The sequence below is a fragment of the Cucumis sativus genome, chromosome 3 (genome assembly GCF_000004075.3).
Source record: "Cucumis sativus cultivar 9930 chromosome 3, Cucumber_9930_V3, whole genome shotgun sequence".
Taxonomy (NCBI): domain Eukaryota; kingdom Viridiplantae; phylum Streptophyta; class Magnoliopsida; order Cucurbitales; family Cucurbitaceae; genus Cucumis; species Cucumis sativus.
This window is the reverse complement of record NC_026657.2, coordinates 10,928,298-10,955,879: the sequence shown is the minus strand read 5'-3', so window position 1 is coordinate 10,955,879 and position 27,582 is coordinate 10,928,298. Positions and strand designations below refer to the sequence as shown.

General features: G+C 31.5%; 5 protein-coding genes across 6 annotated transcripts; 3 read left to right on the top strand and 2 right to left on the bottom strand.

Moving 5' to 3' along the window:
- Nucleotides 1–791: 791 nt before the first annotated feature.
- On the top strand, nucleotides 792–1,996 carry LOC101212198 (phylloplanin). The gene is made up of 2 exons (XM_004134443.3): nucleotides 792–1,038; nucleotides 1,414–1,996. Exons 1-2 carry the CDS (start codon nucleotides 849–851, stop codon nucleotides 1,701–1,703), a joined length of 480 nt encoding a protein of 159 aa, XP_004134491.2. The 5' UTR covers nucleotides 792–848; the 3' UTR covers nucleotides 1,704–1,996.
- A 7,058-nt stretch (nucleotides 1,997–9,054) lies between these two features.
- On the top strand, nucleotides 9,055–9,871 carry LOC101205160. The gene has a single exon (XM_004134168.3). The coding sequence runs from the start codon at nucleotides 9,215–9,217 to the stop codon at nucleotides 9,572–9,574; it is 360 nt and encodes a 119-aa protein (XP_004134216.1). The 5' UTR covers nucleotides 9,055–9,214; the 3' UTR covers nucleotides 9,575–9,871.
- A 2,508-nt stretch (nucleotides 9,872–12,379) lies between these two features.
- On the top strand, nucleotides 12,380–14,610 carry LOC101204913 (translationally-controlled tumor protein homolog). Its single transcript, XM_004134167.3, has 5 exons — nucleotides 12,380–12,558; nucleotides 13,134–13,207; nucleotides 13,389–13,517; nucleotides 13,602–13,759; nucleotides 14,256–14,610. The coding sequence occupies exons 1-5, from the start codon at nucleotides 12,531–12,533 to the stop codon at nucleotides 14,371–14,373; spliced, it is 507 nt and encodes a 168-aa protein (XP_004134215.1). The 5' UTR covers nucleotides 12,380–12,530; the 3' UTR covers nucleotides 14,374–14,610.
- Nucleotides 14,611–15,650: 1,040 nt separating this feature from the next.
- LOC101211959 (universal stress protein PHOS32) lies at nucleotides 15,651–18,655 on the bottom strand. Of its 2 annotated transcripts, none has more exons than XM_031882695.1 (4): nucleotides 17,728–18,655; nucleotides 17,277–17,371; nucleotides 16,189–16,346; nucleotides 15,651–16,042 (listed from the first exon to the last, which is right to left on the bottom strand). In XM_031882695.1, the coding sequence occupies exons 1-3, from the start codon at nucleotides 17,888–17,890 to the stop codon at nucleotides 16,221–16,223; spliced, it is 384 nt and encodes a 127-aa protein (XP_031738555.1). In that variant the 5' UTR covers nucleotides 17,891–18,655; the 3' UTR covers nucleotides 15,651–16,042; nucleotides 16,189–16,220. The 2 variants fall into 2 exon arrangements, with proteins under 2 accessions (XP_031738555.1, XP_004134490.1); XM_004134442.3 differs by having other exon boundaries at nucleotides 16,225–16,346; nucleotides 17,728–18,632.
- A 1,339-nt stretch (nucleotides 18,656–19,994) lies between these two features.
- LOC101204673 lies at nucleotides 19,995–26,235 on the bottom strand. Its single transcript, XM_004134166.3, has 12 exons — nucleotides 25,717–26,235; nucleotides 25,095–25,278; nucleotides 24,924–24,992; nucleotides 24,739–24,837; nucleotides 24,219–24,298; nucleotides 23,295–24,108; nucleotides 22,286–22,974; nucleotides 21,473–21,557; nucleotides 21,319–21,370; nucleotides 21,200–21,249; nucleotides 20,952–20,999; nucleotides 19,995–20,833 (listed from the first exon to the last, which is right to left on the bottom strand). The coding sequence occupies exons 1-12, from the start codon at nucleotides 25,971–25,973 to the stop codon at nucleotides 20,657–20,659; spliced, it is 2,604 nt and encodes an 867-aa protein (XP_004134214.2). The 5' UTR covers nucleotides 25,974–26,235; the 3' UTR covers nucleotides 19,995–20,656.
- Nucleotides 26,236–27,582: the final 1,347 nt, after the last annotated feature.

Sequence of the window (27,582 nt, the reverse complement as noted above, 5' to 3'; positions counted from 1 at the left end):
ATTTTGTATTTGAAAACATATGTAAGAAGTAGATATATAATAAAATAAAGAAAACATAGATAGATAGAAGTAATGATGATAAGATTAATTTACAACAACAGAAAACTAAAATCAAATAAATTATAGACCAAAAGTACTTTTAAATTTGTGTTTAAAAGGTTTTATATGTATGTACCTAAACGTTAGGTTAAATTATAAGTTTAACCTCCAAGCCTTAAATTACAACTCAATGCTAGATCAAATTCATGGCTTTTAAAATGATTATTAATTTAACATATAATTTATTAAACTTTCAATTTTATATCTAATAATTACTTGTTAAATTGTTAAAAATTTAAGTTGATAGATAGAGTTAAATTTAATATTATTATCATTTAATATTTTTAAACTGTGTTTAATAAGTTTCTAACATACTTAGGTTTGATTTCTTTCAACTTTCACGGTAAAGTTTGCACATTCAAAGTCCTAAGTTCTCTTATAGCTAAGACTTCTCTAAGTTTCACTAAGCTCATCAACTTCTCTCTAACCTCTCCCAACAGTCATCTTGAGATTTCTCATAGGCTTATGAGTTTCACTAATGGAACTCTCTTTCTTAAATTTTTTCATGAGTCATCTTGAACTAGTTGAATTTACCCATAATAATTTTTCTATATACTTTGAAAAAAAGAAATCACTGATACAAGTATAATTAAAACTATATATATATATATTTATTGTGAGAGAAAATTAAAGTCAGAAAAATGTGGTGCAACTTGGGCTCAGTTCTTGCCTATATATTGGCATTATGGGAGTGTGAGTTTGTAAAAACAGATTAGAAGAGGAAATTGAAAAAGAAAGAAAGAAAAAGAATGGGTCTGAAATCAAATTTGTTAGTTCTGGTGATGGTTTTTGGTGCTTTGGGATCAGCTCCATTAATGGCGGAAGCTCAGTTTAATATTATCGGGAGTCTCCTTAAACTTATCAACATCCAAGGAACTGTCTTTTGCACTGCCGATGGCAACATTGGCACCAACGCCACTTCCACCCCTGTTTTCCCGAGTATCCCATTTTTCTATCACCTTCTTCTTTCATAACTCTTTTCTTTTTTCCATTCTTTTTCTGTTGGCTTTCTTTCTTTCTTTCTTTTTACAAATTTTTCAAAAATGATTTTAAATTTCACTTAAAACAACTAAGAAACTTATACTTAAAATCGCAAAAAATATATTGATTATAATATTTTTTTAAAAAAAAGAAGTCAAATATTTATTAAATAGGACTCTTGAACTTCTTTTTTTTTTAATGTTAATTATATTCATGAACTAATATTTTGTATGTTATGAATTAAAATTATATTTTTTTCAATGTTATAATGAAAGGTTAGGTTGCTTCTTTTTTTGAGATTTTAAGTTAAATATAGATGATTTTTTTTTTCAGACGCACTAGTGCAATTGCAATGTGGAAATGGAAACATTGTATCAACTACAACAACAAACAATGGGGGAATCTTTTCGATGTTTTTGAATCCTGTACAATTTGTTCTTTCCTCACTCTTAAGCAATTGCAACCTCGTAGTGAAGACTCCAATATCCGATTGTAATGCAACGTTACCATCTACTGGATTTCTAACGTCCTCACTGCAATTCCTTGGAAGTTTTGTGCAAGATGGCCTCATGCAGATCATGAAAGTAGCCCCCAACCCATTCACATTCATTCCATCTCCTTAAAATGCAAGCTATGGGCTAAATATATTCACCAAAGGGAGAAAGGAATAACAAGAAAGTATAGTACTTATTTGAATTTTTAGTACTTGTAATGTATGAGTTCTCTTTCAAAATTGATTGAGTACTTATGTTGTTTGTTGTCGTGTTTATGCATGTTTGTTTTCGTTCATTCCAAAAATAAAAGATCGTGTGCTTGTTGTTCTTATAGTTATTTCAAGGACGTGAAGTCAAGGTAAAACTGTTGTAATTTAAAAGATACATACAATATTTATATATATTGTTTGTTTGTGTGTGAATTTGTGTATATACTTATATTTACTAACTAATAATTTAGCGAATAGAACCCTCGTTATCAATGAAAGTAGATGGTTTGATCTTCCATCCTTATATAATTACAATTGAATAACAATACTAAAACAATTCTATAACTACTAATTTCCTAGAATTTGAAAGCTACCAAAAATTTGTAATAACTTTATAACACATCTACTTTTAACTTATAACATTAAAAATAATTTATATGACTTTATTAAATATATTGATCAGTTAATTAATTATATTTTTAATATTTATCATTGGTCGCTAATTATTTAGTTTTTATTGATATTTATATTGTTTGAGTAATTACCCAATCTGATGCAATTATACATATAACATTTTCATAATAAATTTCATAAATTAAATATAAACATAATTTATGTTTAAGAAAATCTAACACATTCTCATGTAGTCAATCAAATATACTTATATTTGATTCGTATGACTAGCAAAGACTAAATGGATGAAAATATTATTAAGTAATAAATAAAGAAAGAAATAAAAAGTCTTTTGTGAGGTATTACTTTAAATGCCCTATCGAATAAGTTAATGTTAAAAGACTCCACAACAAATTTAGTTCTATAAAAAATCGTACGATAGATTCTCAAATTTGGAACTACATAGTTTGTCATATGTTATTAATAGTTATTGAAATGTGAACATGATATTATAACCATACTTTACTGAATTAATACAAATCCAACGTCTACAGTATGTTATGTATATATTCCTATAATTATTATATCAAATCTTTTTTAATTACTTTGATGTAGAGCTTCTTCTGTTATATTCACGTACGTAATGGAAAAAGAGAGTTGAAAAATGATAGCAGGTGGAGAATTTAGAGAAGCCAATGGACCTCTAACCTGAATAGCCTTTTTGGAACAAAATCAGAATTTGGATTGGGATTTTGCAAATCTCATGGTAGAAATTAAGGGTCAAATATTGATGTTAGACTAGGGGGCACGCATGTGCACGCCCACACTCACCCACACATATTTGTTTCCACTTGAGAGGTGGTTTAATTTCTTGAGCATGTTGTTTGACATTTATTATCACTAGAATTGACGGGTATCTTGAGAGTCATTCAAAACATTGAAAAGAGAAGTGGATTACATCCATAAAAATGTGCAAACTTCAAGAGTGAAATGAATTTGAAATTATTGCAAAGGAGTTGGTTAATTATTTTACTTTAACTTGTGAAATCAGTGCATGGTACAACAAACATTAAGTTGGTGTCAAAAGACTTGGGTCCAATTGAACCGAGCTTTTAATACAAATCAAGTCAATATAGTACTCTAGACACTCATTTGGTTCGTAAGAATAATTTTAATAAACATAATCAGGTTTTCAAGAATAATTGTTGTATTTTAGTTTTTGGTTTGATTTTTGGAAACAAACATATAGGTAGTGATGATTAGTTTCATTTTTGAAAAAGAGAAAACTAAAAACAAAATGGTTATCAAATAAAGTTTGGACGTCTAAAATTTTAAATTTGTACCTTGTATTTAACTCTCTTAAAAATTTTAAACGGCAAATTATAAGATCAAATCGGTTTAATACTATAAAAAATTATCATATACCATAAATAGCAAATGTATACCAATAGGATTAAAGAGTTTTTATATATAACCTAATCCTTTTCAACCCTAATACCAAACTCATAAATAGCTTATAATTTAAAATGTATGTTAGAGTAGGTTTTGAGGGTGTTATGTCTACCAGATAATTAACATATTTAAGATATGATACCAAAATTTATATATATATATCCTACCCAAAGGTTGATTTTTATAAATATAATAAACCGTCAAAATATTTACGACTAATGTAACAAAATGAAAAAGCCCATGAATCTGGTAATTTTTTAAAATATTATAGGTTTGTCATTCCTTTTCATAGTCTTTCTTCTCTTCCTCATCCACTATTTTTTTTCATTGTCTTTTTCTCTTCTTCTTCTATAGTTTTTCTTTTATTTTTTTTATTCAAGATCGTGTACCAAATATAAAATATCAATTTTTAAAAAAATCAAACTGTTATTTGGTTGTTCCAAATATAAAAGATGTTGAAAGATACTGGATAGTCAAATCTAAACGATTGACCAAAAAATCATGAGAAAAATCATTTAGATTTTGGTAGCCATATCTAAAAAATGGTTTTCCATATATATTAGGGGCGTTGTTTTCGAGGGTGAGCCTATGGGTTTCCATATATATTAGAATTTTCTTATTACTTAATAGAAGTTCTATGATTATTGCAGGTTAAAATAAAGCACCGTGAAAGGAAAAAAAAAATATTCTTTACATACATACATATAGTTATTTTTAATGGTGGACCCAAATCTACTTCGTTTAAAGGTTTTTGGTTTTTGATCATTTCTATATTTGTTGTACTAAAAAATAATTTTAGAATGAACCGTTACATTAATAAATAAATTAAAATTTTATAGTTTAAAGTAGAATCTAATAGATGAAAAACGAATGACCGTTAACTCAACAAAAAAATCCTTACACTGTATATGTACATATTATAATATCAACTTTATTTAAAATTCTTTTAGAAAGAAATTCTCCCACAAATATTTTCACTAAATTCTTTTATTAATATTTAAAAAAAAGACTTACTAAAAATATACAATAATTATTCCAAATATCTCTTAAAAAATAGGATAATTATTAAATTTATTATGCTATAAAAATGGACCTTCTAACCAAAATGAATTGAGAATGCAAAAATATATTCTAGTTTGTCTCTATTGTAATGTAATTTAAAATTTATATTTAAATTAAAAGTCTTAGGTTTAATATTTAATATAAAAGTACATTTTATATTAGGATTCGTTTCAATTTAACTTTCTCCCTTTTGTTATTTTTATTAAAATTTGAATTATTTGATAATGGTTAAAAAACATTAACTTTAAACAATTGTCTAAGTTTAAATAAAAAGGATGTGCTTAACTTATAATTGTTCCATTATAAGTTTGATTACGATATTTATAATTGTTCCTAAAATTTATTTTAAGCAATACTTAAATACATTCAAACATATACCAATTACCAATCTAATAATGATAATAATAATAACATAACAGTGGTAGTAATAGTAATACTAATAATATTATTATTATTATTATTATTTAAAAAAATAATTTATAGAAATAGATCCACCACATAAAAGAAAAAAAAAATCCACTCCTTTTATTCGTATAGTTTTGAAAATACCAATTTTTTTTTAAAATCAATTCATTTTTTTAAACTTTTCTTGAATTTTAGAAGATTGAAGTTCAAATTGGCTTGCAAGTATAACATTCTGAAGATCGAAAATCAATAAATTCTAAGTTTTAACTTGTATTCGAGAGAAAACATCGAATTAGTAAATACTAGAGATTGTATCCACTATATTCATCAAATACAAAGTTCAATTCCACGAAATACATTTCTTCGAAATCTCGTGTGAACAATATGATGTATTTTATCTTTAGTTCATTTGTCACAAATTTTATAAAGAATATATATAATTATATTTTTAATCATTAAAAAAATATGATTGTTCTGGCTCCTCTCGATATTTTGGTTCTTGTTGGTACTCTTGTCGATTTGATACTTATGCAGGTGCTTCATAGTACAAATATTCGTTATGTTCTCTACGGTCATGTTTGTGTCCATGCATGTAAGAAGTTGATGGACTGACACTCGTGTATAAAGACCATGAACCAACCCCTAAATCATAATATCACTACAAGGATATTGGGTATTATCGACGTAGTGGTGCATCAGAAAAAAAATTGAAAAAAACATTGGCAAAAGTTCTTTTAACATTGGAAATAACCTCATTATGATTTCTTTTATATAGTTATATATATCTAAATTTATATTTTCTTTCTAACATTTATATGTTTTGATATATACATGTCCAAAATATGATAGATTGAATAGTATAACTCTTATAACTTAATATCGTAACAACAAAATCATGGATTCACTACTAATATATGTAAAACGCTAAATAATGCAATAATATGCATTTAACATAATTTTAATATCAAAATGAAACCATACATTTACTAATAATATGCTTCTAATTAATAATTTTGTTACCATAACATTATCCATCAATATTAAATGAAAATAAACTTACAAATTGAGTAATAATTATATTTTTTTTCTCAAATTGACGATGATTCTCCATTTTTTATATTAATCCAATTCAACATAACTATAAAAAAAAAATATTTTTCTTAAACATATTTATTATTTATTCTTTTATTTTTTACTTTCTCCTTTTAGTACGAGCATAAATTAAAGTATTAAAATAAATTTATTATTTTAATTTTTACGGAAAGAGAAAGTCTACAAACTTATTTTGAAAATTTTAAAACATATTTATTATTTTATTCTTCATTTTTCATCTCAAATATGCACTTAAAAGAAAATGAATGATTGATTTAATTTATTTTCAAGTAAATGAATTTTTTTTATTGTTTTATTATTCAGAAAGCATAGAGAGATTGGAAGAAGAGTAAGAAAATATTATTATTTGTTTGGGTCTAGGTCTGATTTTGAACATCATACATCTATTTTTTAAAATATTGATCGGGTCTTCCACACCCAACCTATTTAAATATATACAATAGTAAATTAAATATTTTTCCAACTACAATAAATCTTCCACTGCAATGCCTAAATAACTAAGTATGGTTATTAAAAAATATTTAACATTTTTTTTCCATTACATGTCATTATTAATAATTAAAAATATAATTATGATTTTTCATAAAATTATAGATTTTCATAAAATTAGTAACAAATAAATAAAAGATAAAATACATCATGGAATTGAAATTTTAATTAATAACAAATAAATTAAAATTCATGACCATGTTAGTCTTTTTTTTTTTTTTTTTTTTTTTTTTTTTTTTGGTTAGAGGTACAAATAAGTTAGTATTAAATTAGAAAAAAACAAGATTTTAAACAACACTGTTATCATAAATAGTTTTCAAACAATAAATACTTTTCAAAAGTGCTTATATTGATATAAATTTTCTTTTTAAGTAATGGGGTTTTCATTTCTTTTTCAAAATTAAAATTTAGAGGCAACAAAGTCTCTTTAAAAGAAGTGATATATAGCTTTACTCTTTATTTAACGATTCCTTTTCCAAAGAACTATGCAATATAATGCATTCACGTAAGACCCTACCTGCTGGCTGCTGCTTCCTTCTAAAAATGACATCCACATCAATATTTTTACTTTTTAGATGTTCTCTCTTCAAACAAGTTTTCAATATTATTATTACTATTTCATCTTTATTGCTCTTTCTTTATTTATCTATTTGAAATCATTTGGGTGTTACAAAATGGAACACATACATTGTGTTCTTTTTTTTAATTTTCTTTTTGTAATACATATTATTTATTTACTTTCTCTAAATTCTATTTATTGTGACAATTTTGTTTGATAAAATATAGTTTATGTTTTAGTTCGTGTGAATTTTATAATTTGCGTTGGTGGGTGTTTGGTGATCTCAATATATATTGAGTTAATATGAGTAAGGGATTTTGATATTTAGGTGTACTATAAAAGTATTTTTTTATTATTATTTAATGATTTAAATGCAAAATTACATCATATAACATATGGCCATCAACCAAGGAGAAATAAGTTCTGGTTGTAACTCTTTTTAGATAGTTGTATAGATGGATTAAAGAATCGATTTTGTATTTGATGTGTATGTAAATTTTCAAAATCACATTAATTTTATAAGTAGTTGAAAAGTTTTTGTGTATGAATTATATTTAGCCAACTTGAGAAGGACAATGAGAGAAGTCTAAATGAGCTTAGAGAGAGCTTGATGGACTTATAAGATAGGCTTAGAGAAACGTAGAAGATAACTCATAATCAATACAAGCTTAAAAGTCTAAGAGAGAGCTTGAATGATTGAGCATATGAGAGAGCTCAGGAGAAGCTTAAGATATAGCTCAAGAAGACCCATGGATAAGAGCTTAGAGAGCTCCATGGCATCTACAAGGTAAACTCATAGGAGCTTTGGATATGAGAGAGTTGAAAAGAAGCTTAGAAGAGTTTTAGAAGATCCTAAGAGAGTTTAAAGCTCATTAAAGAGCTTAAGAAGAGTATAAAAGAGATAAAGAGGATCTTAAAAAACTTAGCGAGATCCATGAGGTAAGCTAAAAAAAGTTTGGAGAATCCTAGGAGTGAGCTCTAAATAAGCCAAAAAGAAAAAGAAAAAAAAAAGCTTAGCAAGAGCTCAAAGGGTCTCATGAAAGAGCTCAAAGAGGACGAAACTCAATAAAACCTAGTTGAGTTAAAAAAAACAAAAAAAACTTAGAAAGAAGGAGAAAAATCTATAAGGGAGAGCTCAAAGAAAAACGGAATAAGACTCAAAAGAAAAAGTTTAGTCTTCTAAGAGAAGCTCACAAGAGGATAAACCATATAAGAGAGCTTGTGGGGAAGAGCTTAAAACTCCTAAGAAGAGCTCACAAAAGGAGAAGAACCCATAAAGAAAAACTTAGCCTCCCGAGAGAAGTTAGTCCCATAAGAGAAGTTCAAAGAAAGATAATTCACTAAGAAGAGTACTCCTAAGGGCAATACCTAATTGAGTTCAAAGAATCTATGTAAAAAGACATATTTAAGTGATTAAATGTTAAATTGTTTGAATTCTTAGTGAACAAAAGCAATAAAAGAAAGCGTTTGAGAACACTTATACATATGTTCCAATAATAGTGTAAAAGACATCATTATGATTAGTTGTAAATCATTATTCTCTATATATATGACATAGATCATTGGTGTATGGTATGATAAAATACCCTACTATTGTGTTATTGTCTAGTTACTCGGAGATACAAAACTAACTTGAGTATACGGGTATGTGTAGGTTAGACACCACAATGATACATTTGGTTGTTTTGACAATTGACCTTTTTTTTCTTTTCTTTTTTTTTTTTTTGCTATCTTATTTTAAATAAACTTCAACAACATAGCTAGTAAGAGAGAGTTGAGCACACTAGATAAAAGCCCTATTTTAATCATAGTCTCTTTGGCTTCCGTCGTGTATTTTTAACCAATCCCTAATCCCTCTTTTCTCTTTCCCTCTTCCACTTTTCCTCTATTTCTTCTTCAACCCAAAAAGAGAGTTGAATTCAAAAACACAAGTCACTCTCAAACTGGAAGCAAAGGAAATGATTGAAGAACGCCAAGGTGGAGCTCCCCACGCCATTCTACTGGCCGTCGTTGTTGCCATCGTCATCGTCGTCCCTTTCCTACTCGGCGACCAAGGCGAGGCTCTCACCGATGCCATTTCCGATCTCCTAAGTCCCTTCGGTCTCCTCCTCCTCCCCATTCTCCTCCTTCTCACCATCCAGTTCCTCTCCTCCGATCGCGGCTCCTTCGTCTCCGCCATCTTCTCCTCCGGCGAACCTGACTCCATCCACCGCGTCACTGGATCCCCCGTCGGGGTTGCTCTCTTCCTCGTTCTCATTCTCTTTCTCCTCTATAACCGGATTTCCATCTTCGGCGGCGACGATGATTCCGGCGACTGAAATTTGTTTGTTACTTACTTACTTACTTAGATCTGTCTTTTCTGCCATTTGTTCTTCTTCCTCGAGTTTTTTCTGTGTATTGTTGTGTAAAGCTTGGCTTGATGAACCAAAGAGAAGTGGGTTGTAATTTACATGTATGCCCCTGAGAAACGGAGCATTCTCATTGGTGCAATTAAATATTTGAAATTTCGAAATTTCGAAATTGTCCTTGCTTTCCTTTTGTCCTTGTCATTGAGGTCATTTTCGTCATTTCGTACTCCCTGAAAAAGTAATTCTATCGTTCCACATTTTTTGTTTGACTGTCGGCGATCGCCCGGTGCTGCCCATTACTCCCTCTTCTTCTTTTTCTTCCTCAAAGGTGATAGTCTTTGTTTATGGAGTTTTTGAATCAGATATTTAGGCATGCAATTTTAAAAGAATAAATGATGGGAATCTAATAGTGTGAGTTCGATGAGATCTGAGTCTTTTTTATTATTGTTTATTTAACTTATTGCTAGTTCGACTGTTGGAAGTTCTTTATATATATAATTATTTGAATGAAGGCAATCGGAGGTCCTAAAGCTCCGGGTCGCTCGGCGGCGATGGGTGCCGTCGAGTGTCAGAGAAGCCATGTGAGGGCGGAATCTCTTGAAGAGGGATTGTGTGGGGTCTGATATTTCTGTGCTCTGTACAATTTTTTCGCCATTAAATGGTTTTAGTGTTTTGTATCTTCACGAGACAGAATCTGCTGCCATTGATCGCCATTGAAGCCTACTCTTCTTTGTTCATAATTGCGATTTGACCTTGACTTGAATACAAAATTCATATCAACTCTCGATTGTCAGTTAATGGTTAATAACTTGGGGTTAAATTACAAATTTGGTTGAGAAAAGAAAGTTAGGACCGTACCGATTTAAAAGTTTGATTTTCTTTTTAAAACACACCTTATTTACAAAGTTCTATTATAAGTTAATGGTAATTACCATGGAAGAGTCAATTAATCATACTTATAGGAAAATCTACCTTTATTGATAGACTTGTTTTATTGATATTGTTTTGTAATTAGTTATCTAATCTCCCCTTTTGCTTTTGAACTTAGTTGACGTTGATAGATGGTTCTGAAATGATTTTGAAGGTGAGAACGAAGTTTTGTTGTTTATGAATTAATTTGTATTATGCTGTGTACGTTGGTTGGTACTTTGAGTTTGATTTATATGTTTTGCAACTTTCTAGTGGATTAAACAGTATGATATCTCTACTTTTGGTTTTAGTTTATTATAGTTTTTACATGGATCTTAGTGTTTTTTTTTTTAGATTTGTGGTTAGTAGATTACTACTAAAAATAGACTATATATTATATAGATTTCTATTGGTGATGTGACTTATTATTACAAAATTAGATCTAAATTTTGTTAGATATAAGATTTGCATGTTTGTTAAATACTATATAAATAATAAGACCAAGGCCTTGTTTTGATAGTTTGTTTTGTTTTTTTTTTTTTTTTTTTCGTGTTTTCTCTCATTTCTTTGAATTCTTACATTTAAATTCTAAAATAAGAGTATATATATATTTTTAAAGATAACAGAACACGTATATCAAGTATGAAATGATTTAACACTTCTCTAAATTCCATATTGAATCAGGGTTTAATCAAACTATGTAATAAGGTGCATGTTAGTTCATTGATGTCACATTTTATTTACATTTCTTTAAACCTTTACAGAAAAAAAAAATGAATATGGTTGTTAGTTGTTACAATGTTAAATCCCACGTATGATATTACTACCATTTATCGATACGTTAGCAAATAATACTGAGTGGAAGGAGAGTGATGTTACTGAAAATTAAAAGAAAGTGATTTAATTGATAGTCTAAATAGGTTCAATTATTTTATAATTTATCTAATTATGTACATCTTTGTTCAATCCGTACACTATGTATAAAATCAACGTAACGTTCAAAAGTTTGAAACATATCTATATAGTAATTACTAATCAAATACGTGAATAGGATATTCAAAATAAAAGCACACTTTACATTTAAAAAAAACTAATAATTATACTAAAAAATAACTTTTATACTGTATAAAACAATTTTAAAAACACTCCAGTGTGAAATAACAAAAATATTCTATCGATTAACCAGTCTTACATGTATGAAAAATTTGATACACGATCATTCAGATCTTGGTACATGATCTTGTACCAATTCTAAACAATCATGGTAAATAATTTTGGTACACGATCGTTTAGATTTAGTACAAGAGCGTATAGCAAAATCTAAATGATTTTTGTTCAGATCGTGTACTCAAGATCTTCTATATTTGGTATACTATTGTTTAGACTTATAAGAGAAAATATATAAGAGATAATGAATATTGTTTACCAGTTGGAAATATGAAGAAGTAAAAAAATGAAGAAAAAATATGTGACACGACGAAGAAGAAAATTATAGAAGAAAAAACGAAGAATTTATAGACAATAACGAGTGAGAATATGAAAAAAAAAAATAATAATATGAAAAAAATTTATTAAAATTTTATATTTTTTTTATTTTGCTACGTATTTAATTATTTTATTACATTTATGCAAATTTACCTAATACTGATAGATAATATTAACAAAAATGTAATAATGGAAGAAGGTGAGGAATAATGAAATTAGCATTAAACATTAGTTAAACTAAAGAAATTAAGTTAAAATTAAAGATTTTATAATACATACATATATACATATTATATATTAAAAGGAAAAGAAAAAAAGAAAAAGATGAAATAATGGAAAGGATAGAATCGGAATTAAAAGAATAAAGTGATATTCGATTGAATTATACGAAGTTCTTAACCAAAACCCTCCCTATATAAATGGCTTAGCCTCTTCCATCGCAAACCCTCTCGCGCTCCTGGTTGCCCTACTCTCTCTCGCCCCCCCATCAATTTTCTTTGCAGGAGCGATCCGGAGATTCAATTTTTCAATCATGTTGGTTTATCAGGACCTCGTCTCTGGTAATTCTTCTTTCTTCTCAATTATTTTACGTATTTTTTCGGCTTTCTATTGTTCTATTTCTAGGGCCTCGATACTCCCGTTGTTAGGGTTTTCTTTTCCCTTCTTCGATCTGTGATTTATATGGATTCCTCTGTCACCGTTTGGATCTGGAACATATTTTAGACCAATTGGTTTTTGCATTCTCTGTTCAATTTGATTCGCTTTGGATTTTCTAGTACTTATGTGTTATGGGGTTAGTATATTATCAGCTTGGCTGTTAAAAGGGATGTTTTTTTAGTTTGTGATTGTTGTTGAAGACAGCTGTTTCTTGTGGTTGGAGTATCTAATAACTGAGATTGTGTCTTTTTGGGATGAAAATATTTTTTTTTTTTTTTTTTGGAGTTATGCGTAGATATTAGGAGATGAAATTGGGGTATTGACGATTGATTATTGGGTTATTTTCTCTTCAATTCTATGATTGAAGAAGTGTATTCTTCATGATCGATTATCTTCTAGATGATTTGATGTTGTTGTAGTAATATCTCTTTGGGTTTCATTCATTTACATTGTGGACTTATTTCAACTTTCATATCAGGTGACGAGCTTCTCTCGGATTCGTTTCCATACAAGGAAATTGAGAATGGAATGATTTGGGAAGTTGAAGGAAAGGTTTGTTATTTCTTTTTTACTTTCGTCTTTTTTTTCTTTCGACATAGGAACAATTTTTCTTGCAAAGAAGGTTGTATCTTAATGGTACCAAGTTTTTAATTAAAGAAGCAAAGTATGTTAGTTAAATTGAATAGATATTCAGCACAATGTTTTACTCTTTTCTTACATTGTTCTACTGTAGTGGGTCGTTAAAGGAGCAGTTGATGTGGATATCGGTGCTAATCCTTCAGCTGAAGGTGGCGGTGATGATGAAGGTGTTGATGATCAGGCTGTGAAGGTGGTCGACATTGTTGACACCTTCCGTCTTCAGGTAGGCATGCTCCTGGTTTTCAAGGGTTATTGAAAGCATTTAAACAGAATTTATGTATTTGTTTTTGTCAATTTGGGTTTCCAGGAGCAACCTTCCATGGACAAGAAGGTTTTCCTCACATGCATTAAGAAGTATATCAAAAAATTGACACCTTTGCTGAAAGGAGAGCAACAAGAGGCATTTAAGAGTAAAATTGAGGGAGCAGTTAAGTTCCTACTTCCAAAGGTCAAGGACTTGCAATTGTAAGTACTTCCGCAGTTATCTGTGTCTCTATTTTTGTTGAACCAAAGATTTTGTTTTTGCTGCATCCTTGATTTAGGCAAACCAAATCTAACAAATTATGGTCAGTTTGGTTATTGTTGTACATTTAGAATGTTTTGCATTGTGCTTGTGGTGTCGTGAACTGTGGAACAACTCTTGAGCAAATATCATGCTGCTTAAAGCACCTGACTGCTCCTAAAAGCACGAACAGTGCCAATCAAGTGACTGTTTTTAGAACTTTCACCCTTCTAAAAGTCGGCACTTAACTGATCATTATACAAAATTTATGTATGGAAAAGAGAATTGAACTTGAAAACCAACACTAACAGATCATGGCGTAGTAAATAAAAACAAAAGATTCACGTGTATGTTAATTCTGAGTTTGTGTTTGGTAAGAACTGATAGGCATGGACTCATTCCTAATCAAGTTTTTGAATTATTAGAATGATTCCTTACAAACTCTATTCACTTTTGCAGCTTCGTTGGGGAGAGTATGGCCGATGACAGCGCTATGGTATTTGCATACTACAAGGAAGGAGCTACTGACCCAACATTTTTATACATTGCCCCTGGTTTGAAGGAAGTCAAGTGCTGAAAGAACAAAACTTTGGAGCAGAATGCTTCATGTAGCATTATTAGTTTCTACTGTATTTGTCTTTTTCTCATGACATTTGAATTTGGATGGTTTGGGCTGTTTTTGTCTTGGTTTATTTTGGGTTTCCTTGTTTTGACCTTGTTTACTGGGAGCTTATGTTCTGGTGAGTGCAAAAGTTTATTTTTATGCTTAATGAATCTCTATTTTTATAATATCAACTGCCATTGATTTTCTTCATTCAAAGGGATCTTGGGAAACTTTAACTTTGGTTATGAAATTTTGGGGTCCAGGATTCAATTTCCACACAACATTAAAGTTTGCTTTTTAATGTTATTATTCATTTGAATCTTTGTTTCATAGTATAAATTTTATACCTGGTTGAATTGCAACTTACTGAAATTTTAATTCTCTATTACCTAGTAAATGCATACAATTATGGCTAACCTATAATTGGATCCTCGTTATCTAAACAAATTCAAAACATATCAATGGTAATTTAAACCCTCATAAATGTATTTTTGCTCTTTCATTCTGTAGTATCAATGAAAGGGGGAGTGGTGTTTTAACTATTATGAACCTACCTCTTTTTTTTTTTTTGTACAAATAGGGAAAGAGTGTTTCATTTTTCAAAGTCTCGTTTTGTTGCTGGACAAGTAAGTTGTTTTAGAGTTGGATATTGTATAATTCTAAGCAAAATCGTTCAAAATTTTAGAACCAATGTGTTTAAATTTTTTATAAGAAATCAATTATATAAAATAATTTGAAATAGTAAAATTTCAAATTCTATGATTGGTATAAAAATTTGTTCTATTTTGTAATGTTTTAGTTTATATGAAAATGTTTTCAATACTTTTTCTAAACAGATTCTAACAGAGATATTACTCATTAAAGTTTAACTTTTTTTAATAAACTTTGATATTTAATGAATATATGGCTCATTATGAACATGCATTACAGTTTAGGAATTTAATGAACAAATCAACTGAAATTAAAGTTTGGGAATTTAATGAACAAATCAACTGAAACTTATTTATTAGACATCTGTGCTTATTTAGACGGACATAAATTTAGGTACATTGATTAAATGCTTATTGATGTTGTAAAGTTTGGTGTATAAATGTAATTTATTTTATGTTTTCAAATTCATTTGATAAAATGGATTTAACAAATATTCGTCCAACTTTATAAATTTTAACTGTTTTTTTATTCCATCTTCCAAAATAACGTTTTTTTTGTTAAATTTTTTTAAAAATGTATAATATAATAACATAAAACATATCTAAGTTGATTAATAATATAATGAAAAGGAAAATTACAATAAGAAACACTTGTAGGCTACTAATTAAGTACAAAGCAATGATTTGAGTGAATTACAAATAAAGTAAAATTTACCATCGGTCCAAGAACTAGATATAAATTTTGCTATATTTGCAATTTTTTTGAATGAGGCATATTTACCAATACTTTGGGTTCAATTGCTAGGGCAACTGTCCCTAATTGAAATTCAGCTCCTATTTAGTTTGAAATGCAACTCCAAGTTCAGAGATCCATCATTCTCTACAACAAAAGATGGGGTGCTTAGGTCATGGGCTTGGGTGGCCTCTTCACAATCATGACAGAGCAATGGGCATGCTGAGCACAGTAGTCACTAACACTGCCCAGTCCCATCCTGTTCAACAAAAACTTCATAAATCATTTCTGACTTGTTGGATCAAAGCTCTACTTAGTTCTTTTTGCTTCTTTGTAGAGTATTTCCATTCAAATGGGTGAGAATTGAAATTTTGAAACTACAACTTAGAAGCAAGTCGAAACTACCTATATACGTAAGTATAGTTACCAAGGAGTTCTTACTTCTTTACTACTCCATAATCATGACTTCCAACAATCAAAATGGATGCATGGAACTTTTCTACAGAATCGCATAATACATTTCTCGCATCACCCTCCACAACTTCAGTCTCCACGCTTTGAACCTACATGGAAGAAGATATCTCAATGAGCATGCTAAATGGTTATGTTAAAACCTTTTGCAGAATAAATGGTGCTCCAGTTTCAACTCAAACTCTGGATAGCTCCATACACGAATCTCAACCATTTTCAACTCATCATGTGTAAGATTATATAATACTGAATTTGTCTTTACTTGTAAACTTAAAACTTTTCAATCAGTTAGTGATTTGACATGTTGTAGAGTATGTGGCTTAGGATGACTAATTAATGAGAATTTTCATTTGATGGGTCTTCTACATATTTCAAGTTCACAAGTTAGAGCGTTGAAACTAAAAATTTACCTTCATCTAACATGGTATCAAAGTAGGTGGTCCATGAAGGTTCAGGGTTTGTTTGGATTAACATCCCAAGTGCCTAGAAACAATATTTTTACCTACTTTAAAAGCTTATTCAAGCATCCACTCTAGACATGTTTTCTATAGAGGGGCTAGGAAATCTACATAATGTAAGTGTACCCAGATGGAGCGAATTAATCACTATGAACATGTCTGAGAGGACGAAATGGAATGAGTTTAAATTCCAAGCTCATATTTGAGTTGGGCTATTCCCTTTTCACAGTTTTCAACCTAACTCTCTTTCCCATCACTTTGATGCTACATGATCTCATTCTCATTCCACCCTCAATTCCCCATTCATTTCAATACCTCATATTTCATCCCCATTACTTTCATACCTCCCAAACAACCCATTTTCTTTGGGTGGTGCAAGAACATTCTTTACAGTTAATCAGAATGTGCAAGATTTAGAAATACTATCCAAACATAAATCCAAGTTTGATTTTGTAAAAGAGTAATTCAATCGTCAATGAGAATGGAAGACAACTTTTTAAGTTGCAGTTCTATATGAAGATAAATGGTGCAACCATGAAATTTCTAAGTGAAAGTCAAATTTACATTGTGTTCGATGCATATATCCTTCGCTCTTTGGACCGTCCTATTAGTTAGTTTCTTCAAATCTGCATCGATCGTGGGCATCAAATTCGGGGATCCTGTACATCAACATTTGACAATCATTGAGGAAAATGTTAAACTCAATTATGAGAAAAAACGCAAAGGCAGAAAGATTTGATTTTCATTCAATGCCAATCCCCTAAACGAATCATTTACAGAACAACAAGAAATAAGCGGTCTCAAAATGTATAAAGATTCCTTGATTGGCTGTAATTGTACATAGCAAGAATCCAAATAAAATAATATCGCTCTCTCATCAAAGATGATAAATAAATTCAGTTTGCCCTATGGTTGATACCGTCGTTCAAGAATCAACATAAATTCTAATTTCTAACTTATTCTTCAATTTCGTGAAAAAGCAAAGCGAATTTCGGAAGAATCAAATCAGTTATACCTAGGAAGGCGGCTCCATGAGGGATCGAGGGGAGTGTAGCGTTGACAATAGTGAGCTTGTAAGGAGTGGCGTTAGGCCTAAAGAAATGTTGAAGCGTCCAATCCAAGGCGTAGAAGCTGTGCTCACTTTCATCGACCCCAATCACCATTACCTGCTCCGCCATTGTCCAATGCCGACGAAGAGACTTAGAGAAGGACTTTTTGGTTGTGTAGAGAGAAAACTGTTGTCACACTCCAATGCAGAGAAATTTTTTAAGGCAATCTGAGGGTGAGAAGGAAGATTGGGATGGAAGAAGAGCGTAGACATTCAATGGCGAAGAAATCGGCCGAAGATGGCAAGTGCTTCTGGTGAAAGAATGGCCGCATCGTTCGCAACTGTCAAGAGGTTTCTTCGTGCGGCGGAATCGGAATGTTGATCGGCGTCTTGGCAGTCTCCGGGGCTTGAAAGATGGTTTAACATCAAAAGCACTAATCATATACTATATTCATATTTCGTTAAAATAATCATTTAAATCATATATTTCTCCCTAAATTTTCTATATTGTTCTATTTAGTCTCATAACTTTTTTTAAAAAAAATCTATTTTTAGTCTATGCCAACTAAATAATCTAACGTTTTTTATTTTGTAATCAAAAGTTCCTAATAATATAAAGTTTCTATGATCTACTGTTTTAATATTAATCAAAGGTTAGATGGTAAATTTTGATGCATCCAAATTTTTAAGCTTGGAATATTTTGGAATTCATTCACTTGTTTTTTTCTCTTACTCTAAGTTCTCTCCTCCTCTTTTTGGTTTGACGATACATTATGAAAATAGTTATGTTAAATTTTGTAGAGTTTATTTTATGGGCTGAGATTATTTACTTTTCTAGTTTATTTTACTTGCTTTTTAGATTTGCTTTAAGATTTTTGTTTGAAATAATAATAATAATAATAAATAGGAGGAAGGAGATGGTGAGAGATTTAAGTTTGAGAGAAAAAAACAATTAATTTTAATCAACTATTTTTCTTTTGTTATTAGTTAATAGGATGAATAGAGAGTCTAATTAATCAAAATATAAAAGTCACACCATTATTATTCATTTCGTTCAATAAAACGATAGACATTAAATTGAGTTTTTTTAAAAGTTTGATGATCAAATCAAACACTTTTAAAAGTTTAAGAATCCAAATAGTTTAGAGACCAAAACATGATTTTAACCAAAAGTAATTTAATCTTTTTTGATTTTTTTTCAATCATCGATATTAACTTTTTGTTGATATCTATATTTCATTACTCTCTAAATTAAAAGTTATGACATTTTCTTATATCTTAAACCACGCTAATATCAAGTTTTAAGAGACTTTATAGTTTCTCTAACAATTGCTACAATAAAACTTTTATGCAATACTTTTTTCCTTTTGTTTCTCTATTGTTGTCTCACCCCCTTTCCCTTTTCTCACTACCTAGAGAAATCTCATGTTATTAAAATTGTCATCTCAAAATTTGTTGCTTAACATGTCACATTGCCTTTTCATTATTTAACTGAAAGTCAAATTAAATTAACTTGAATATCATTAAGAGCATTTTTCAAACCTTAAAAACTAAAGTGAGTTTTAAAACTTTAGGAATTAAGGTCTCTTGAAATTTCAAAAAAGATAAATACATAGTTTCACACATCAGCATATCAACAATTCATTTTGCTCAAAATACAAAATATATAGAAAAGATGGCTTAATAAATGGTAACAATGATATTATCCAACCGTAAGCTCATGAGCATTACACTAAATAATTTATCAAACACCTTTTTCAAGAGTTTATTTATTACGAGCAACGATGAAAAACTTTTGTCCCTCGTCAACAAAAACGGAAATCAAACTTATATTGCCTTTCTTTGAACATTGGTTCAATTTTCATCTTTACTAAACTAATCAATTTGGTGTGATTCCAATTAGACCCAAAATCGAAGGAATCAAACCATCACTTTATAAGGATGAAAATCAAATCTCCCATCAACCGATTATCACAAAACTAAATCTGTTAATCATCTCATAAGGTTTCTATGTACAGTAACTTTGAAATTCATCATCGTCACTTAATCAATCAAAACATTACTTATCTTTTCAAAGGTTGAAAGGTTCAATAATTATGTAGGAAGTTAATGTGAAAACAATGGCTGTAATTACTCAAAAGACAATCCAGAACACCAGTAATCTTAAAGAACTGGTGTGTAATAAGGACTAAGTTGATGATCTGTTAAGAAGAAATAAAACTAGACAACAGTTCTTCAGAGCCAAAAGAATTATCAATAGATTAAATGTTATAAATCTAAAAATACAATCAGGCTACAGTAATACATGTGTGGGAAAGATATGATCTTTTGGTTCCTAGAGAAAATTTGCCTAAACTTTCAAAATGTGACATTTAACTCTAAGAAGTTGAAGGGAATGATTCAAATTGGTCTCTGGGATTACTGTTTCATCAATGAAACTAATGAAAAAGGGGACTGAATAAGTAGATGATGATGTGCCGACGATTTTTAAGTATTCTACAAATTTCGTACCTATTGCTTATGAGGTTTTTGGTTTCTTCCTTATTATCTCTCCTTACAAGCTCTCTTCTGTCTCAGAATGCCATCTAAGATGCCAACTAATTCAAAAATGAGGATGGCATGTCACTTTTTCGTTAGTGTCACTCAACAGGAAATTAATACCAGAGACCAATTTGAACCATTTATTGAACTGTCTCATTATCTAAACTTAAAAGGCCAAGTTAAACATTTCCATTTCTCAAACCTTCAGACCAAATCCAGAAGGCTTTTTTTTTCCCAAATATGTGTGTGCTATTGACATGCTCAACTTTAGAGGCAGCTCTCAGAGAGCGCTCAGAGAACGAAAAAACTACTGTGGGGGGTACCATCACAAAAATAAATACATACATACCATTGCTCAAACAAGCTGCACAACAGCAGCCACCCTCAGAGCCCCATGTTGAAGAAAATCTGCAAGCTCGTCGAAAAGGAGGGCTGTGCGCCAACCCCATCCCTTGGGAGCTTTTGGTAGAAGAGTTCCTGTTTGTTTGGGGTTGCCAAACACCATCACCTCCCTCTTTGATGGACATATCAACTGAGCAATGGGGAAAAATTGTGAGGATGTGTTAAACCAAAGATTCAAGTATACAGTTGTGCAAATTGTTAGAAACTACAGTTGCATCATTTAGCAGGTGGCTCACTGCCTATGGTACCTGATATCGTGCAGTAACTTTTTCACGAGAATCAACAAACATATGGACCTGAAAGATTAATTTCCAATTAAGAATGTCTGTACGCATAGCATAGCTACTCGCATTAGAGTAGTTCATCAATCAAACAATGTCGAGTCCCCAATGGTAATTCAGAAATCAAAGCATTATTAGTGATGGATGTTGAATAGATGATGTTCACAACTCAAGTTGCACCATTTCCAGATTAGATAACGGAGATTAAGGCTGACCTTTCTAAGAGAATCAGATATTTCTGCCTTCCGCCTGTGAAGAAATAATCCTGAAATAGTACAGGCAGAAGTTCAGTCAATGAAAGTATTGAATTCATCATTCATTGGCAAAAGGTTACCTAGAGTTCGACGTCCTTGAGGGTCTTCGTCATTGAATGCCTGAGCACTAACCTGTAACGTAAAGAAATAAAGTCTATAAAATATTGGGAAAAAATGGAATCCAGAATCAGACATCTCAGTAATACTGAGTAAAGTAACTGCTTGCTTTGACACCTTCCATAAAGAACCAGCATAGAAAAACTCAGGTGAATGCTTGACTTGGCCATCATTAAGCCTATGAACGTCCTCAAATTGCACCCTGGAAAACCAAAGATTGATTGTAAATTTTTAATTATCAACCAAAAACAGAATACAAGGAAGAGACCCCAATTACATACTTGAGGGCAAAAAGAATTAAGTTACAAAATATCCAAGAAACTTATCATGATGCTTGCCTCCACTTCTGGGTGCACATTGCACAATGTTAAAAACAAGAGCAATTGAATAAAAGAGATATGATATGCCTATGGAAAGAGGAATCTAGGGATTACAACAGCAACCTAGAAGAAGCCCAAGAAAATTCGTTGACTTTCCTCTCTAAGAATCTGTTAGGCCCCCAACTCCATTCCAATATTATTGAAAGGGTAAAAGGGGAATTTCAGTGTTTATAGAAAAAGGGGGTCATCTAATACTAGCAAGGATATGGATGATTAGTAGTTAGAGGGATTTGTAGTTATTTACAGTTGTTGGGTGGTTATGGAGGAGGAGTTATATATATGTCATAAGCATATGATCAAGGTAGTTATGAGCTTTGTGGTGTTTTGGTTCTTTGCGAGAGTGGGAGGGATGGTACTCTTATTGTAATATTGCCATGACACCCAAGTATCAAACCACTGACACAAACACAAATTAAAGCGAGGATGGAAAACCACTAAGACCAAAAGCTAAATTCTTTAGCCACAATTTCAGAAAGCTGCAACGTTAACTTTGAGTATCAAACAGGAAAGAAGCCTTTATTTAATACAGCAAGAGCAGATGAGAACCTACCCGAAGCGAAAAGGAGGGAAGTGGCTTAAAGGAGTTTTCATATCCAATACAATTGTACTGTTTCCATTCTCCCACTCAATTCCAAGGGCATGATCTGGAGATTGAAGCATCTGGACAGGAATACCCGTGGCACTTGGACCTGCCATACAGGCAGATATTCTGCTTTGCAATTCCATATCATATCCTCTCTCTGTTGATTCTCCCTGAGCATTCATACTGCTGCCCCCTCCTTGGCTCAAACCGACCAATGCCGTCAATCCATCTCCAGACAAATCCGCATTGTGGTCAGCTCTAGCCTCTGAATCATCATTAGCCAGCGACTGATGACAATTTCTGTTGCCCACACCAATAGGTACACGGGAGAACACAAAGCGTGTAGGAGGCCAAGCAGTCGCTGGCACAAAAGTGGCTCCACGCCCAATTCCAGCAAGCCCTTCAACTGGCCCCCTAACGTGTACTCGGACAGGCTTGAATGGGCCATTTCCATCACCTTGAGAAGATTCGGCGACATATATGTTTCCCACACTGCCAGGCGAGCTGTTCTGATCATGCTCATTGATATAGTATCCTGAGGCATTGACTCCGCGTGCAAATGCAAATGGCTGTCGGCATGCACAAGCTAAACTTGTAAGGCAGCAGTTTTTGCATGTATCAGCAACAATCTCTTGTACCCTTTGCCTCAAAAGCATCTGCAAATAAATGACATAATTGAAAGAAGCTAAGTTCGCATCCAACGGAATCACAGACAATATACTTCGAGAACCTGCTAATTAAAGTAAGATGTGTATAGATATCCCAACTAGTTGAGCTAAAGCTGAAAGCTCAATTCAAGCAGGGATGCCAAGTTCCCCATCGTAATTGGCACACATTTCATAGCTCACTATAAGGCTAATTTAAACCAAAACGCTTGCTATCACCTTCAAGTGATTGCCACAGGAAAATGATTCGGGAGGTACAAAAGCACAGAATTATTAATACATAAAACGAAGGGAATATTTAAACATCAAACCTGTAGCCAAAGACCATCATTTACAGCTTTGCAAGGGAAACCCAACTCCTCAAGTTGTTTTCTCATATTTAGAAGAGCTTCAAAAGTCATGTTGCAGTACAAAAGTGAACCCCCTTCAAATAAACTATCAAACACATCATAATCCTCTCCCCTTGCACTAAAGTTGCCTTTAGCATAACTTTTAAGCTGCCTTCTACCTACAACCCTGCCACCCCATGAAACAGCAGGCATGCCACATCTTCCCCAATCATTTGAAGGGAGTCCATTGGTAGAAGAGTTCACAGTAGAGCAATGGCTTGTTTGGTTTGTGCCAAGCCAAGTATTGTTATCCAATTGATAGCAGCCTTCTTCCGACGGCCCTTCCATAGCAACTCCACTTGCACCAAGTCCACTTACTCCAACTGTAATTGGCAAGTTAATATAGGAACATGAGCTTAGAACTCCATTTGTGTCAGAGAATGAATTATTTAAAGTTGACGACCCTTCCACATTGCACAAAAATGGTGGTTTTACATTTGACTGAGAGTATGTAACTTCTTGCATCTTCTGTTTAGAGTTGGAGGCCCCTGTTTGGAAGTCAACCACACAGTCGGGAAGCTGATGAAGATGATTATGAGCACTTTTATGGACCTCTAGGCCATCTTTCAAACTTAAATGCCCAAGCTCAGATTCCAACCTTTCATTAGTGGAGTCTATTGAACAAGTTTCTTGTGCCTTGGAAATCTCAATCTCAGAACTGGAACAACCTGGTTCAGAAGGTTCGTCCTTGCAAAGAGCCCCTTTAGCAAGGAATGCATACAGTGCTAGTTCAAACCTTTTGGTAAGACCAAAGGAATATTGGAAAATAAAACAAGGAATTAGAAAGGAATTTCAACTTTTTAACAGCAAATCATAAGCAAAAATTGTCACATCTCTCATTCTCACCGTCTCTCTTCGCTAGGCACCCATAATTCATCAGTAGTCAGCAAAGCATACAATGTTTGAGATGAAAGCTTTGGGAGCACCTATTCAAAACAAACATAACAAAAAATTTAAATAATATATCTCATTTTTAAACCAACACCTAACATATTTGTCCAATCAAGGCCTGTATAACCTAAAGCCGTACAATCAGAAAGATGCCCATGTTCAATGAATGTAAAATCACAATACGTGTGACTAAAAAGTCTGTTTTATAAGAATATGTGTCAAATACAAAAATCTGTCTTACGTTGCCTCATCTCAAGATGTAATATAAAACAAAGAAAATTTAAAATTATAAACAACAAACCTACTAAAATCTTAATATGTTTCTTCTGAATATAAATTCAACACTAGATCAAATGACCAGTAAGAGGCCTTGAGGTTAACATCCTTTTTTCATGAGGAAGAGGAAAAGTACCACCAATCCAATGCATAACAGAAGAGGAAGAACGAAAAACTATGATGATATAACTTAAAATACCTCTTTCAACTCAATGGCACCACTTTGACAAAGGTAACCCCAGCAAGCAATTCTCACACGTTCTCCATGTATTCCATAATCTTGGCTCTCCGCAAATATCTAAATCAAAGAAAAATACGAGGACACTAAGTGCGAAATTTGGAATACAGAAGGAATTTAACAAAGCACCTTCACATTCTTAGAACCTGATAAGCCAAGAAATTTGAAGTCCACAGTTCAGCTATAATAAAATCTGTGCATATTGCACACAAATCCTGAACAAAGAAAAGAAATTGTAGTACTAAATCAAATCCATAAAATGAAAAGCAAAATATAGCAAACAAACAAAAAAATCAGTAACAAAGACACTGTAGTACCTGAAGGTCAAGAAAAGAAGCAGCAGCAAGAACACGAAACGCGTTATTATCATTCAACTTAGGATGATGTCCGTATAGATATGCTAAAGCCATTGCAATTGCCTCCCCATTGACATTCTTATCATCAACGTGCAAGGTCAAAACAGGAGCACTGGCTTCTTTCCACGGCCCATGAAGCATATTCCTGCAATTCATAATGTAAGCTACCGGGTTCCAGAAGCAAACCCATAACAGCATATATAACTGACTAATAAAATAAACCAACCATTAATTGCATTGTAACCATGGATCAAGTAATCATCAAGTAAATTTGAAAAATAACAAAACTACAAGATAACCAATAAAACGCCTGGAAATTAAGCAATGGCATCAAATCAAGAAAACACATATACTAAACGAGCAAAAAAATCCCATTTCTCAAGGCAAATCAAATTAAACCAAAACACTAACTCCATCATAAAAGAAACAAAATCAATAGAATAGGTTTATCCAAACAGTATCACAGAAGCATCATCTTCCAAAAGTCACACCCAAGCGTGAACAGAACAAAAAAAAAAAAAAAAAAAAAATCGAAAACCCACATAAAAAAACTTAATCTTTGTCCAATTGAAACAATCCAGACCTGAAGTAAGAGCTGCGCGATAAAATTAAGCGATGGAGGTGATACGTGGAGCCCATGGCGTGGACAACGATGTCAGAGAATGCACCAGAGTTAAAGCCCTCAATCTGAATGTGGTCGCAAAGGGAGGTGAGGTTACAGTCCAAGGCACGAAGCTCAGTGGTGCTCCGGTCATTGTCAGCATGTTGAGACGGCGGAATTGTCATCTTCATAGCCGAACCGTAGGAATGTGAAGCAGAGTATTGGGTTTCCATATGCATGAATCAAAGAGAAGAAGAAGAAAAAGAAGAATTAAGAAGGAATGTTGTTGATGATCAAAGACATTGTTGCACAACAAAAAGGACGAGTGTAAGAAGGGGCCGATTCCGGATACGCTTGCCCCGGACTTGTATTTTGTTTTTGTAATTCTAATTTCTTTTCTTAAAAATATATACATATAATAAAAACAACAACAACAACAACAAGGTCTTCTTCCTCTTCCCTAATTTATTACTTATTTATGACCTTTTGACCGCCATGTGAGAAGAACAGAATTCCTCAAAATTGAAAATAGGTTTCTTAATACTAATCAACTTGGTACAATAATACATCAAAAGTAAGGTGGGCGCATCACCCATCAAACACACAACAATGGGTTATAATATCCATTTCCTCCCTATCTCTTCAATTTTGCTCTATTTTAGTTTTATTTTTTAATTACTTTTTAATTTTTGTTTCCCTCTTTACCAAATTATTATGATTATGTAATCTCTTTCCATCAAAATTAACTTTCATACATCAAATTTAAGATTTTTAGGTTACTTTTTGATAAACCATATGATAATGTGGAGTAAAGATGTGTGTATTTTTGTGTTTATGTAAGGTTTTTAGGGTTAAAAAAGCAATTCTTAATAAGAACTAGTGATTTTATTTTTAATCATGTGTAGAAGACGATTTTAGTAAAAATGATGCAACCACATTGTTTTACGGACGAAAATTAAAGGTGTATTAGATATAGTAAAATGAGATTCTCACTATAACAAAATTTTAGAGTCACTAGTTTGTAGTATAATTAAAGCTGCCCACTCTTTTGAAGTATGTTTGATGTAAACTGTCAATAGGAGGGGAGACTCTTGTGTTGCAAGATTCATTGAGTTGCTTCGTGTTCAAAATGGTGAGTATGCATATTCGCTTCGATAAGGATAATCAACATAATTTTGAAAAATATCATAAAAAAATGAATCCATCGAATTAATTTTTCAAATCTATGTGTTTTTAAGAAGTGTGTCAAGACTTTAGTTATCAAACCTGTTTTTCTAAAACTACATTTTATTGTGGGTTAGATGACGATACGTAAACTTGAAAACTAAAAGTTGATTAAAAAAATTTGCATTTATGTCATGTTTATGTTCCTAGAATTGTAAGTAACCAAACAAAATTTGATATTGTACGGGATTCTACTTTATTACAAGTGATTGTGCTTATCATGTTTTACATTATAAAATCAACTACGAATGTCATTCTTACATCTATAGTCATATCTTAAATCTCGTTTCACTCAAGAAAGGTATCCAGTACTCACGCTCATAAACATTTTTCTTTCTAATAATACAATTATATTTCATCGTCTATTTTTCAAGTATTACTTTTCTTAGGTGAAATTTTCATAAAAATTACAATTTATTAGTAACACTATAATTTAATTTTCTTACTCTAAAATCATGGATGAACTATAGAGCCATCAACTATTATCCAATTGGATGATGATTTGATCCCTTATTACTATGCTTGAATTGACTTGTCCACATGGAATTTGAAATATTCAATATTTAATTGAGAATATATTAAAATAATTTTATAGATAGAAAACAATGATTCAATTAAACTTTG

What these genes read in the sequence shown, in the direction of transcription:
- LOC101212198 (XM_004134443.3), top strand. Translation starts at nt 849, where the DNA reads ATGGGTCTGAAATCAAATTTGTTAGTTCTGGTGATGGTTTTTGGTGCT. An exon ending in TTCCACCCCTGTTTTCCCGA is followed by an intron (nt 1,039 to 1,413) that starts GTATCCCATTTT and finishes TTTTTTTTTCAG; the next exon opens with ACGCACTAGTGCAATTGCAA.
- LOC101205160 (XM_004134168.3), top strand. Translation starts at nt 9,215, where the DNA reads ATGATTGAAGAACGCCAAGGTGGAGCTCCCCACGCCATTCTACTGGCC.
- LOC101204913 (XM_004134167.3), top strand. Translation starts at nt 12,531, where the DNA reads ATGTTGGTTTATCAGGACCTCGTCTCTG. An exon ending in TTATCAGGACCTCGTCTCTG is followed by an intron (nt 12,559 to 13,133) that starts GTAATTCTTCTT and finishes CTTTCATATCAG; the next exon opens with GTGACGAGCTTCTCTCGGAT. An exon ending in TTGACACCTTCCGTCTTCAG is followed by an intron (nt 13,518 to 13,601) that starts GTAGGCATGCTC and finishes TTGGGTTTCCAG; the next exon opens with GAGCAACCTTCCATGGACAA.
- LOC101211959 (XM_004134442.3), bottom strand. Translation starts at nt 17,890, where the DNA reads ATGGCGGAGCAGGTAATGGTGATTGGGGTCGATGAAAGTGAGCACAGC. An exon ending in TCATGGAGCCGCCTTCCTAG is followed by an intron (nt 17,372 to 17,727) that starts GTATAACTGATT and finishes GTTGATGTACAG; the next exon opens with GATCCCCGAATTTGATGCCC. An exon ending in ATATATGCATCGAACACAAT is followed by an intron (nt 16,347 to 17,276) that starts GTAAATTTGACT and finishes TCTTCCATGTAG; the next exon opens with GTTCAAAGCGTGGAGACTGA.
- LOC101204673 (XM_004134166.3), bottom strand. Translation starts at nt 25,973, where the DNA reads ATGCATATGGAAACCCAATACTCTGCTTCACATTCCTACGGTTCGGCT. An exon ending in CTTCTTTTCTTGACCTTCAG is followed by an intron (nt 24,993 to 25,094) that starts GTACTACAGTGT and finishes TTCTTTGTTCAG; the next exon opens with GATTTGTGTGCAATATGCAC. An exon ending in TATCTGATTCTCTTAGAAAG is followed by an intron (nt 21,000 to 21,199) that starts GTCAGCCTTAAT and finishes TTAATCTTTCAG; the next exon opens with GTCCATATGTTTGTTGATTC.